Source organism: Geotrypetes seraphini, chromosome 4 (assembly GCF_902459505.1).
Source record: "Geotrypetes seraphini chromosome 4, aGeoSer1.1, whole genome shotgun sequence".
Taxonomy (NCBI): domain Eukaryota; kingdom Metazoa; phylum Chordata; class Amphibia; order Gymnophiona; family Dermophiidae; genus Geotrypetes; species Geotrypetes seraphini.
Genome location: NC_047087.1, coordinates 296350391 through 296362818, shown reverse-complemented (window position 1 = coordinate 296362818; position 12428 = coordinate 296350391). Strand labels below are relative to the sequence as shown.

The 12428-nt window shown below is 42.8% G+C and overlaps 1 protein-coding gene across 3 annotated transcripts in view; it reads right to left on the bottom strand.

Moving 5' to 3' along the window:
• The window catches only part of NEURL1 (neuralized E3 ubiquitin protein ligase 1), a 374377-nt gene that overhangs the window by 161533 nt on the left and 200416 nt on the right, over positions 1 to 12428 (bottom strand). For all 3 annotated transcript variants that reach the window (XM_033943883.1, XM_033943885.1, XM_033943884.1), the window contains exon 2: positions 11503 to 11744. In XM_033943883.1, the coding sequence (XP_033799774.1) occupies positions 11503 to 11744 (242 nt within the window). The remainder of the gene's footprint in view (positions 1 to 11502; positions 11745 to 12428) is intronic.

Below are 12428 nucleotides of genomic sequence, written 5' to 3'. Positions count from 1 at the left end.
AAGGACATTGGGCTCGCCAGCAAGAACTCAACAGGCAACTCCCTAGGAAAGTTGTCTTCGACTAGCGTAGGCAGGATGCTGGAGAGTGAAGGCTTCCGGGACAGGCCGATGGCAGCAGGATCATGTTGCCAACGCTGTCAGCTGCCCAAAGATTTGAAATTGCAATGCCAAACAAGTGGAGAAGGCCTCATCCAAAGCAAGGCAACTTATGGGATATATCAATAGAAGCTTCGTTAGCCGCAAATCTGAAATCATAATGCCACTGTACATAACCATGGAGAGACTTCATCTGGAGTACTGTGTGCAATTCTGGAGGCCACATTACCGTAAAAACGTGCTTAGAGTTGAGTCAGTTCAGCGGATGGCCACTAGGATGATCTCGGGGCTCAAGGGTCTCTCGTACGAAGAAAAACTAAACAAATTGCAGCTCTACACTCTAGAGGAACGCAGGGAGAGGGGGGACATGATTGAGACATTTAAATACATCATGGGACGTGTCGAGGTGGAAGAAGACATCTTCTTTCTCAAAGGACCCTCGGTCACAAGGGGGCATCCGCTCAAACTCAGAGGAGGGAAATTCAATAGTGACGTAAGGAAGTATTTCTTCACAGAAAGGGTTGTAGATCACTGGAACAAGCTTCCAGAGCAGGTGATCAAGGCCACCAGCGTGCTTGACTTTAAGAATAAATGGGATGCCCTAGTGGGATCCCTACGAGGGTCGAGTTAAGGAACTAGGTCATTAGTACTCAGACTTAATGGGGTGGGTCAGTAGAGTGGGCAGACTTGATGGGCTATAGTCCTTTTCTGCCGTCATCTTTCTATGTTTCTATGTTTCTATGCCAGAGGAGTTACTGGGGACAGGGAAGACTCAGAGAGCCATACCTGGGTCTAGGGTGGGGGCTGGACTGGAAACAGTGAGTCCAAAACCTGGACAAACTCTCCCCTGGTTCAGGAAACTGTCCAGACACCTAGACAGTCCTCTAAAAAGAGGACATGTCTGGATAAATCTGGACATCTGTTAACCCTAGTAATATGGGAGGGGTTGAGCCAGGAGGAAATGGTCTAGGAAATATAAAAGGCTGGGCCTGAGCTGAGTTAAGGGGGCCCAGAGGGAAGCAGAGACGCCCCCTACAAGTGCCCCCACCCTGAAGCTGCGAAACTGCAGCCGCTACGTTCAGGAAGGCCACGTTTAACTTGGAACCTTGAAGAGTTTGTGCTCGACCTGATGGCTGCAAGCCAACCTCGTTCCTCCACTCGAGACTGTGCTTGTAACTCTGGGACCAGGGCAGAGATCAGTAAGAGTTGCTGCTGAGCTGAGAGACAATAAATGTGGCGGGCCTGCAAGAGAAAGCCACCCAAGGACACTGTTGCCCGTCGAACATAGAATTAGTTACAAAATTCTACCTTCACTACTCGTTTAAGCAAACGACCAGAGTTTATTGATAGACTCCTTATTCCTTATCATCCCGCTAAAATCTCTTCGCTCTACGTCACAAAACCTACTTAGTCGTCCCGTCCTTGAAACTGATCAACACGCTAAGATCTAATAACTTTGCCGTCGTCGCACCTTCTTTATGGACTTCACTGCCCAACCATTTACGTGCGGAATCCTCGATAAAGCAACTTAAAGCGAAACTCAAAACATTCTTATTTGAGGATGCTTTCGGATAAAACTGTCCTTTTTAGGGCTACGCCAATAGTCCCTCTCCCAACCTATTGTTTTAATCCTTAAGGGTGCTTTATTTTAAATATTGTAATTCAACCCTACTTTCCTAACTGTGTGCAATCTGTATATGTGTCTCGTATTTAAAGTCTACTAGCCTAATACTGTATTGTATTATATTTTAATACCCATTTGTGTTGTTTCTTTTTAAGATATCTTTTAATTGGAAGATCAATGCGCTTCACTCCTTCTTTCTTTATTTTGGATTTGCCAGAAGCTCTTGGCCATTTACCAAAAGGAAATAGGGTGTTGTGTAGAAAAATGAGTCTCTTGGCTAGAAAATGTATATTACAATATTGGACGATCCCTGATCCTCCGAGGTTCTGGCATTGGCGGAACCAATTACATCAGTTGGCCATTTGGGAAGCTAGAGATGCAGGAATTGTAAGAAAGCAAAAGATGTTATTTATACAAATTTGGGATTCATATTTGCAAGATTTGCATCCTAAGAGTCGTAATGCGATTTTAAGTTGGATCTCTTAATTGGGCTTTTTATTAAGTTAAATGAAGAGAGCAACATTGGGTAGAGAGTACTATTGGATGAGAAGGGGTGGGTGTGGAGAGGGATGGTTAAGATTCAAATTCATATAGATAAGTGGGGGTTTAATGATATTGGAATTTATTTATTTTTTAAAAAAATTATGTATATTAATAATTGATGTATTATTGATGTCTTTTGATGCTGTATTTATTTGCAAGCTTTGTACCCTAAGGGCTGTAATGAGATTTTAAGTTATATTTCTTTATTTATGAGAATATTATTGGGTAGAGAGTACTATTGGGTGGGAAGGGGTGGGTATAGAGAGGGAAGGTAAAGGTTCAAACTCATATAGATAAGTGGGGTTTATTGATATTGGAATTTGTCTTTTATTATGTTTATTAATAATTGATGCATATTGATGTGTTGTGTTTTTTTTTTATGCTGTATTATTGTATTTGATGATATTTGTATCAATAAAAACTGTTTGAATCTAAGATATCTTTTTGTTAATGCTGTACACCGCTTTGTAATTTGAGTTAGCGGTATAAAAAATGTTTTAATAAACTTGAAACTTGTTAGGTTTACAGCACTAGGTTTGAATATGATTTCCTTCCTTCCTGGGAAGTGAAGAGAAGCCCTTACTCCATGATGTCTCCTCACCTTGAGTACTGTGCACAGTTATGGTCGCCATATCTTTAAAAAGATATAGTGGGATTAGAAAAGGTTGTGAGTTGTTCTGAAATTATTTAGTTTAAAGTTGTGAACATTTTTCCACTTTTGAAGGTTTGAACGCTATGAAGAACATGCTGCATGCCCCCGACGAAGCTCTATCAAGGGCGTGAAATGGAAGAACCCCGTCAGGCTTGAGTTAAGTGCTGCATTCATTTTGGTTTGTTTCAGGCTCATGTTGAGTACTAATATTTTTGAATAAGAATTGGGAGTTTTTGGCCGATGAAAGATAATGAACCCGCAATAGTAGAAGGAACTTGACAGCAATTACAAGCCTTCCTGTGAGTTCTCTGAGGTCTTTTCTCCCTTTAACATTTTTTTAAATGTGCGTTGATTAGTAGATTAATTCGGGACAAAGCAATTTATTTTGGTATTTTCACTTTGTTTTTGCTTTGCATATCACGGTACAAATTTCTTTGTTCAGACCCGCCTATATCCCACTCATGTGTACGAGGTGTGATAAAAAAAAATACGGTGAATGCTGCTGCCGTGGAAAGGCAGGGATCGTCAATATGGGAATCGCGGCATCAAACCTTAGGGCTCATTTTACGAAGGTGCGCTAGCGTTTACAAGGCACGCACCGGATTAGCGTGTGCTAGCCGAAAAACTACCACCTGTGCAAGAGGAGGCGGTAGTAGCTAGTGCGTGCGGCATCTTAGCATGCACTATTTCGTGCGTTAAGGCATTACATTACATTTCATTACTGATTTCTATTCCGCCCTAACGCGCCTTTGTAAAAGGAGCCCTTGGTGACAGTATGTGACAAGTTTCAACTTGTTTGGTAAAGTTGAGAGAAGGCGAGTGAGTGCGCCCTGAGAAATGGGCAGATGGTTTCATCCTCCACCAAGACAACGCTCCGTGTCACACGTCGCTTCTGGTACGGCCATTTCTGTCAAATAAAAACATTACAGCATATCCTCATCCACCTTATTCACTAGATCCAGCACTGTGCAACTTCTGGCTCTTCCCCAAAGTTAAAATGAGCATGAAAGGTAAACATTTTCAATTGATTCAGGACATCGAGGCAACCACAACAGCGCAACTAAAGACACTCATGAAAGAGGACATGCAGAACTGCGTCAGAAAGTGGCAAGTATGATGGGATAAGCGTATTCGAAGCGAGGGGGAGTATTTCGAGGGGGATTAATGGCAATATTGCTTTTAATAAATTTTTATTTATATATTCACCGTATTTTTTCATCACACCTCATATGTCCCTTTGCAATTACAAGCTATGCCAGATAAGCACTATTCTGTAAAACATATGCCTAAGTGGCATGCTGGCATATATGCATTCAATGCCGCTTTATAGGGCAATGGTCAGACCACACTTGGAACACTGCGTCCAACATTGGTCTCCCAACCTAAAGAAGGATATAAAACTGCTGGAGAGGGAGCAGAGACGAGCAACGAAGCTAATAAAAGGTATGGAGAACTTGGAGTACGAGGAACGACTTAAGAGACTGGGATTGTTCTCCCTTGAGAAAAGGAGACTGCGAGGGGATATGATCGAGGCTTTCAAAATACTGAAAGGAATCGACAAAATAGAGCAGGAAAAAAAATTATTTGCAATGTCCAATGTGACACGGACAAGAGGACATGGACTGAAGCTAAGGGGGGACAAGTCCAGGACAAATATCAGGAAGTTCTGCTTCACGCAACGAGTGGTGGACACCTGGAATGCTCTCCCAGAGGAGGTTATTGCGGAATCCACCGTTCTAGGATTTAAAAGCAAACTAGATGCACATCTCCTTACGAGAGGCATAGAGGGATATGGGTGACTAAAATTACGCCAGGTGTACACCTGGCTGGGGCTCCGCGTGTGCGTATCGCCAGACTCGATGGACCGAAGGTCTGATCCAGAGATGGTGGTTCTTATGTTCTTATGAATTGCAAGATTCCGGAATTCCAGAGAGTAACAAGATTCTAGAATCCCAAGGAGTAGCAACATTCTATATATAATCTCGAGAGGCATAGAGGGATATGGGTGACTAAAATTACACCAGGTGTACACCTGGCTGGGTCTCCGCGTGTGCGGATCTCCGGACTTGATGTGCCGAAGATCTGGTCCGGAGCTGGCAGTTCTTATGTTCTTAATAAATGGTGCCCAAAGTTAGGTGCTGGGATGAGCCACGCTAAACTACTGCTCTGTAAAGAGTGCTTTGTGCAGAGCGTTTTTAAAAATAAAATATTACCTTAGCACACATTTCATTCCTAATTTTGGATGCAAGCATTTATGCCTGCCAAAGGCTGGTGTACATGCTCACACCCAACTGATCACTTTTTCAAGAGTCCAATTATTTCCTGGGAGTCACTATTGATAGTAAATTAAATTATCGCTCACCAGTCAGTACAGTAGTTAAAAACTGTTTCTACAAACTCAGAATGATTAGGTCGTTAGCCAGCATCCTGGAGCCTCAAGCTCTAAACATATTGATTCACTCTCTCATGATATCAAAAACTGATTACTGCAACTCGTTATAAAAAGGTACATGTCAGAAAGAAACTAGACGCCTCCAGTTAATTCAAAACACAGCCATTAAAATCATCACTAACTCTAAGAAATACGATCATGTCACTCCCCTTTTAAAGAAAGCTCATTGGCTACCGATACCACACTGAATAACGGTGTCAGGTCAAAAGCGCGCCGGGACAAAGGCGCACCCAGACAATTGAGCGCAGCACGCGCCGCCGCGCCGCTCTAAATTACTGCTTTTAGTGCTCTGACGGGGGGCGTGGGGGGGGAACCCCCCACTTTACTTAATAGACATCGCACCACATTGTGGGGGCGTTGTGGGGGGTTGTAACCCCCCACATTTTACTGAAAACTTCACTTTTTCCCTGTTTTTAGGGAAAAAGTTCAGTTTACGGTAAAATGTGGTGGGTTACAACCCCCCAAACCCCCCATAACGCTGGCGCGATGTCTATTAAGTAAACTGGGGGTGGTTCCCCAACAAAACCCCCCGTCGGAGCCCCTAAAAATTGTAATTTAGAGCAGCGCGGCAGCGCACACTGCGCTCAATTGTCGGCGCACGCTTTTGTCTTTCGCGCCGTTGTCTATGAACCCTGAATAACTTATAAAATCACTACCCTAGTATTCAAAACCCCAAAAACTAAGGAACCTGCTTTTATCGATAGACTCCTTATCCCACACGATCCACCTCGAACCCTAAGATCTACCTCCCAACATCTATTCCACGTGCCCTCATTAAAGATAATTAGCACTCTCAGTAACTGCCCCCATGATCTGGAACTCACAGCCAACCAATATTAGGGAAGAGCATCATTTTGACAAATTCAAAGGAGGATTAAAATGCTTCCTTTTTAAAGCCGCCTTTGAGTATTGATCATCTCCTTTCAAATCTTTTAGATTCCAACAGTAAACAGGTCACTCCCTTCCCTCCTTTGGTTTCTTCCTTCAATCTCTGCTTTACTTTAACATATTGTACTTCTCCCTATTTACCTTTCGTTTAATTGTACATCTATATTATGTCTTGTTTATCTGTCCTTTGATTGTGTACCCTCTTTTTAAATTGTAAAACGCCAAGAACCCTGTTAGGCGTTGAATAAAATTTTAATAAACTTACAAAAAAACTTTAAAAATAAAAATTGATATACCGCTTAAAAATGATCTAAGCGGTATTAAATTTTCAAACTACAATTATGCATGCAAATAATTCATGTGCATATACTATTACAAGAAAACACAATAAACTTACAGATATTAATAAGCAATTTTTCCCCCCATCCTCCCACCTAATAATCAAGAAAATAAATACCCACAAGAAACTACCTAAAAAAATTCCCGAATCAATTCCAATGCAAACCTCTCCCCCCTCCCTCCCACACTGGATGTGTATGTTTGAAGGTCAGTAAAACAAAGTTAATTATCATTCCTTACAAAATTTAGCCAATGGCCATTTTATGCCGCCCACGGTGTTATCTTCAGGCCGGCTCCCTCTTCCTCACTGATTCAATGCACAAAGCCACGGGCAGCGGCTCCTACGTGCGTCCTGCACCTGAACTGGAAGCATTCTCTCTGACGTCGCAACGTCAGAGGGAAGGCTTCCAGATGAGGCACGGGACGTGCGAGGAGCCGCTGCCCGCAGCTTTGTACACTACGTAAAATAAGAAAATTCTTCAACCCAGCACAATTCAGGCTAATTGTCCAATCCCTAGTCTTAGGTCTACTGGACTATTGCAATTCCCTCTATCTACCTTGTCCTGCCAACATAATAAAACAACTTCAGACTATACAAAACACTGCCCTCAGACTGATCTACTCCCTGAGAAAATGTGATCATATTACAACTGCCTTCCTAGACTCTCACTGGCTACCTATGCAAGCACGAATTCAATTCAAATTCTACTGTCTATTATTCAAAGCATTAAATGGCTCCGCCCCCCCCTATCTAAACAACCGCCTAAACCAGATCCTCACCTCAAGACAAAGAAGAACTCCGAACCCTTTTGCCTTCCCTCCCACTCAAGGGCACTCAGCGCAAAAAGATGTTTGATAACCTTCTGGCGACGCAAGCAGCAAAACTTAACCACTCCATCTCCAACCTGTTGTCGGCAACGGGCGACTTCAAAACTTTTCGAAAAGAAATCAAAACCCCACTTTTCAAAAAATTTATCCAAATATCTTAACCCAACCCTTCCCCCTCCTCCTAGATAAATTCTCCCCCAAAACCTCCACTTAAATAATCTCTTCCTCCCCAAAACACCAACCAAGTATTCAGAACCCTGAAATGTAACATAATCTTATTTGTACTCTAACTGTAATCTATTTGTTATATCACACAGTATCGTACAGTCAATTTAATATCCAATTTGCAAGTTCTTCCGGAATTAATCCAGGTACCTCTCCTCCCTTGTAACCAAAAAAAAAAACAAAAAACCCCAAAACTGTTGTATCTTCACTGGAAATGTCCAGTTAGCTCTTTTGTAATCCGCCTTGAACTGCAAGGTATAGGCGGAATAGAAGTCCCTAATGTAATGTAATATAATGTAATAATACTTATGAAGCATCTAATAAGCACAAATCAGAACACAGAAACATGATGGCAGATAAAGGCCAAATGGTCCATCCAGTCTGCCCATCCATAGCATCCACTATCTCCTCCTTTTCCTATTAGCTAAGGCTCTTAACACCTGCATTGTGAGGTCATAGAGCTTTAAGGTTATAGACTATGGCTCTTAACACCTGCATTGTGATGTCATAGAAACATAGAAACATGATGGTAGATAAAGGCCAAATGGCCCATCCAGTCTGCCCATCCATAGCATCCACTATCTCCTCCTCTCCCTGTTGGCTAAGGCTCTTAAAACCTGCATTGTGAGGTCATAGAGCTTTATAGTTATAGACTATGGCTCTTAACACCTGCATTGTGATGTCATAGAAACATAGAAACATGATGGCAGATAAAGGCCAAATGGCCCATCCAGTTTGTCCATCCACAGTAACCATTATCTCCTTCCTCTCTCTAAGAGATCCCACTGCCTATCCCAGGCTTACTTGAATTCAGACACCGTCTCTGTCTCCACCACCTCTTAAGAACATAAGAACATAAGCAGTTCTGCTGGGTCAGACCTGAGGTCCATCGTGCCCAGCAGTCCGCTCACGCGGCGGCCCAACAGGTCCAGGACCTGTGCAGTAATCCTCTATCTATACCCCTCTATCCCCTTTTCCAACAGGAAATTGTCCAATCCTTTCTTAAACCCCAGTACCGTACTCTGCCCTATTACATCCTCTGGAAGCGCATTCCAGGTGTCCACCACCCGCTGAGTAAAGAAAAACTTCCTAGCATTTGTTTTGAATCTATCCCCTTCCAATTTTTCCGAATGCCCTCTTGTTCTTATATGTTTTGAAAATTTGAAGAATCTATCTCTCTCTACTTTCTCTATGCCCTTCATGATCTTGTAGGTCTCTATCATGTCTCCTCTGAGTCTCCGCTTTTCCAGGGAGAAGAGCTCCAGCTTCTCCAATCTTTCAGTGTATGAAAGGTTTTCCATGCCCTTAATCATTCGTGTCGCTCTCCTCTGGACCCTCTCAAGTATTGCCATATCCTTCTTAAGGTACGGTGACCAATACTGAACACAGTACTCCAGGTGCGGGCGCACCATTGCCCGATTCAACGGCAGGATGACTTCTTTTGTTCTGGTCGTAATACCATTTTTAATAATACCCAACATTCTGTTTGCCTTCTTCGCGGCTGCTGCGCATTGCGCCGTTGACTTCATTGTTGTATCCACCAGTACACCCAAATCTCTTTCAAGGTTACTTCCCTCTAATACTAATCCCCCCATTTGGTAGCTGAACATCGGGTTCTTTCTCCCTATATGCATGACCTTGCATTTCCCTACATTGAATTTCATCTGCCATTTATTCGCCCACTCCTCCAGTTTGCTTAGGTCCCTTTGTAGGTCCTCACACTCTTCCGTAGTTCTAACCCTTCTACAGAGTTTAGTGTCATCCGCAAATTTTATAACTTCACATTTCGTCCCCGTTTCCAGGTCATTAATAAATACATTGAACAGCAGCGGTCCAAGTACAGACCCCTGCGGAACTCCGCTCGTGACTTTCCTCCAGCCCGAGTAGTGATGCTTCACTCCAACCCTCTGTCTCCTGCCTGCCAACCAGTGTTTGACCCATCTGTGTACGTCCCCTTCCACCCCGTGGTTCCACAGCTTCCTAAGTAACCGCTCATGGGGTACCTTGTCAAAGGCCTTTTGGAAGTCAAGGTAAATGATTTCTACAGGTTCCCCTTTGTCCAACTGGCTGTTTACCCCCTCAAAGAAGTGCAGTAAGTTTGTTTGGCACGATCTTCCCTTGCAGAAGTCATGTTGGCTCGCTTTCATCAGCCCATTTTTTTCGATGTGCTCACAGATGCTGTCCTTTATCAGTGCTTCTACCATCTTGCCTGGAACCGATGTCAAACTTACTGGCCTATAGTTTCCCGGGTCTCCTCTTGACCCCTTTTTAAAGATAGGTGTAACATTTGCTATCTTCCAGTCCTCTGGAATCTCTCCAGTTTTCAAGGATAGGTTGCAAACTCGTTGGAGTATTCCCGCTATCTCATTTCTTAGTTCTTTTAGTACCCTAGGGTGGATTCCGTCCGGGCCTGGTGATTTGTCGCTTTTCAATCTATCTATCTGTTGGAGGACATCCTCATGGCTCTATTGCTGACAGTTTTTCTTCTTGATCACCATGGAAGATCACGTCGGGAGACTGTTCCACACATCTACCACCCTTTCTGTAAAAAAGTATTTCCTCAGATTACTCCGGAGCCTATCACCTCTTAACTTCATCCTATGCCCTCTCATTGAAGAGTTTCCTTTCAAATTAAAGAGACTCAACTCGTGCCCATTTACATAACGTAAGTATTTAAACGTCTCTATCATATCTCCCCTCTCCTGAGATTGAGATCTTTAAGTCTGTCCCCATAAGCCTTACCATTTTAGTAGCCTTCCTCTGGACTGACTCCATCCTTTTTATATCTTTTTGAAGGTGCAGCCTCCAGAATTGTACACAATATTCTAAATGAGGTCTCACCAGAGTCTTATACAGAGGTATCATTACCTCCTTTTTCCTACGTAGATATGATACTAATGCTTTTCCATAATACAGCTTATCCTAAAGCCAAGGGGTCAAATGCATATATTAGATGGGGAAAAGATGGGAGGCTAAACTCAAGGCAAGTTGTTTATATTGTTAAAGGGAAATGGAATTGAGATTTGACAGAAACATAGGGGCCTCTTCTAAAAAACTGCACTAGCAGTTTTCTAGCGCAGGGAGCCGCGCTGAATTGCCTGCGCTGCTCCTGATGCTCATAGAATTCCTATGAGCGTCGGGAGCAGCGCGGGCCATTCAGCGCGGCTCTCTGCGCTAAAAACTGCTAGCGTAGTTTAATTTAAGAGAGGGCTAGAAACATGATAGCAGATAAAGGCCAAATGGCCCACCTAGTCTGCCCATCCACAGTAACCATTATCTCTTTCTCTCTCCGAGAGATCCCACGTGCCTATCCCAGGCCCTCTTGAATTCAGACAGTCTCTGTTTCCACCACCTTTTCCGGGAGACTGTTCCACGTACCTACCACCCTTTCTGTAATAGAAACATGTCAGCAGATAAAGGCCAAATGGCCCAGGATGAATTAAGTGGTTAATAATCAGGTACTCAAGAATTTCCCAATCTGTCCCTACAGGCTCACAGTCTTATCTAATGTGCCTGGAGGATTAAGTGACTTGTCCAGAGTCACAAGGAGCAGCACAGGTTTTTGAACCCACAACCTCTAACAATATATAAGGAACTGAATTAGTTAGTGTGTGTGGCAAGCCAGTCCTGGTGCAGAATGAATGTATAGCCAATTATCCTTTTTTTATGTCTATAAGAAAAAATATTTTGTGTACAGGCCCCTTTGCTAATAAACTAGAGCAATGGTAGATACTGAAAAATAAAATTGCTCCTCTTTCCCAAAACAGACATTTGGCTGAATTAGAATATTAGGTAAATCACGTTTGAAATAGTAATTTGCATAAAGACTAGCAAAAAACGTGTAGAATAAGTTACCTTCAACCTGACTTGTTCATAGACGACAACAGGCCTGTTACAGAAGGTGATGGCATTGCAGAAGCTCGCTTGCCGTTTTACTGCTTTCTGAGATGCGTCCATAACAATCTGGGAACCCTTGGCATGGGGATGGAAAAGCAATGGGCTGATCGGTAAACCTCCACATGGTGGGACTGGCATGCAATGTTTCTGCTTGTGGTGACATCGATGAGAAGCAGTTGGAAATGGCCCACCTATAGACTCTAAAACATTTCAAAATTCAGAATTAAAAAAATTAATATTTCAATAGATTGTTGTCATACAACTGTTTACATGGCATCAGCGGTTCATTTTAATCAAATGCGAGTTAAATGAATTGCTGATATCTAGGTTAATATTCAGTATAATGTTCTGGGGTTTGTTTGTTTTTTTTAACGCCAAAGGAAAAGAAGGGGGGGGGACCTGTGTTCCACAGACAAACTGGTAGATTCAAAACGAAAAGAGTGGAACAATAGTGTCTGAATGTGGCAGGGAACAGTCAGATTTTACAATTTTATTAAAAATAAAATAGCCAAACATGGGCCCTGTTCTACTAAGGTGCGTTAACCGGTTAGTGCATGGTAATCGAATTAGCGCACCCTAAACACTTAGTCTATGGATGCGTTAGCGTTTAACGTGCTAATTCAATTAGCACGTGCTAATCGGTTAGCGCACCTTAGTAAAAGAGGGGGATAAAATCATATAAAAGCATCCAGGTTCACAATCCATGCGCTCAGAAAATCATGCAATACGCCAAAACAATATCACAGCTTGCTAATTGCTCACAAAGGTGTGAACTTATATCGGACCCTAGGGGCTCCTTTTACTAAGGTGCACTAGCGATCTTAGCGCGCGCTTAGCGCACACTACAATAACGCATGCGCTAAATGCTAACGCCTCCATAGAGC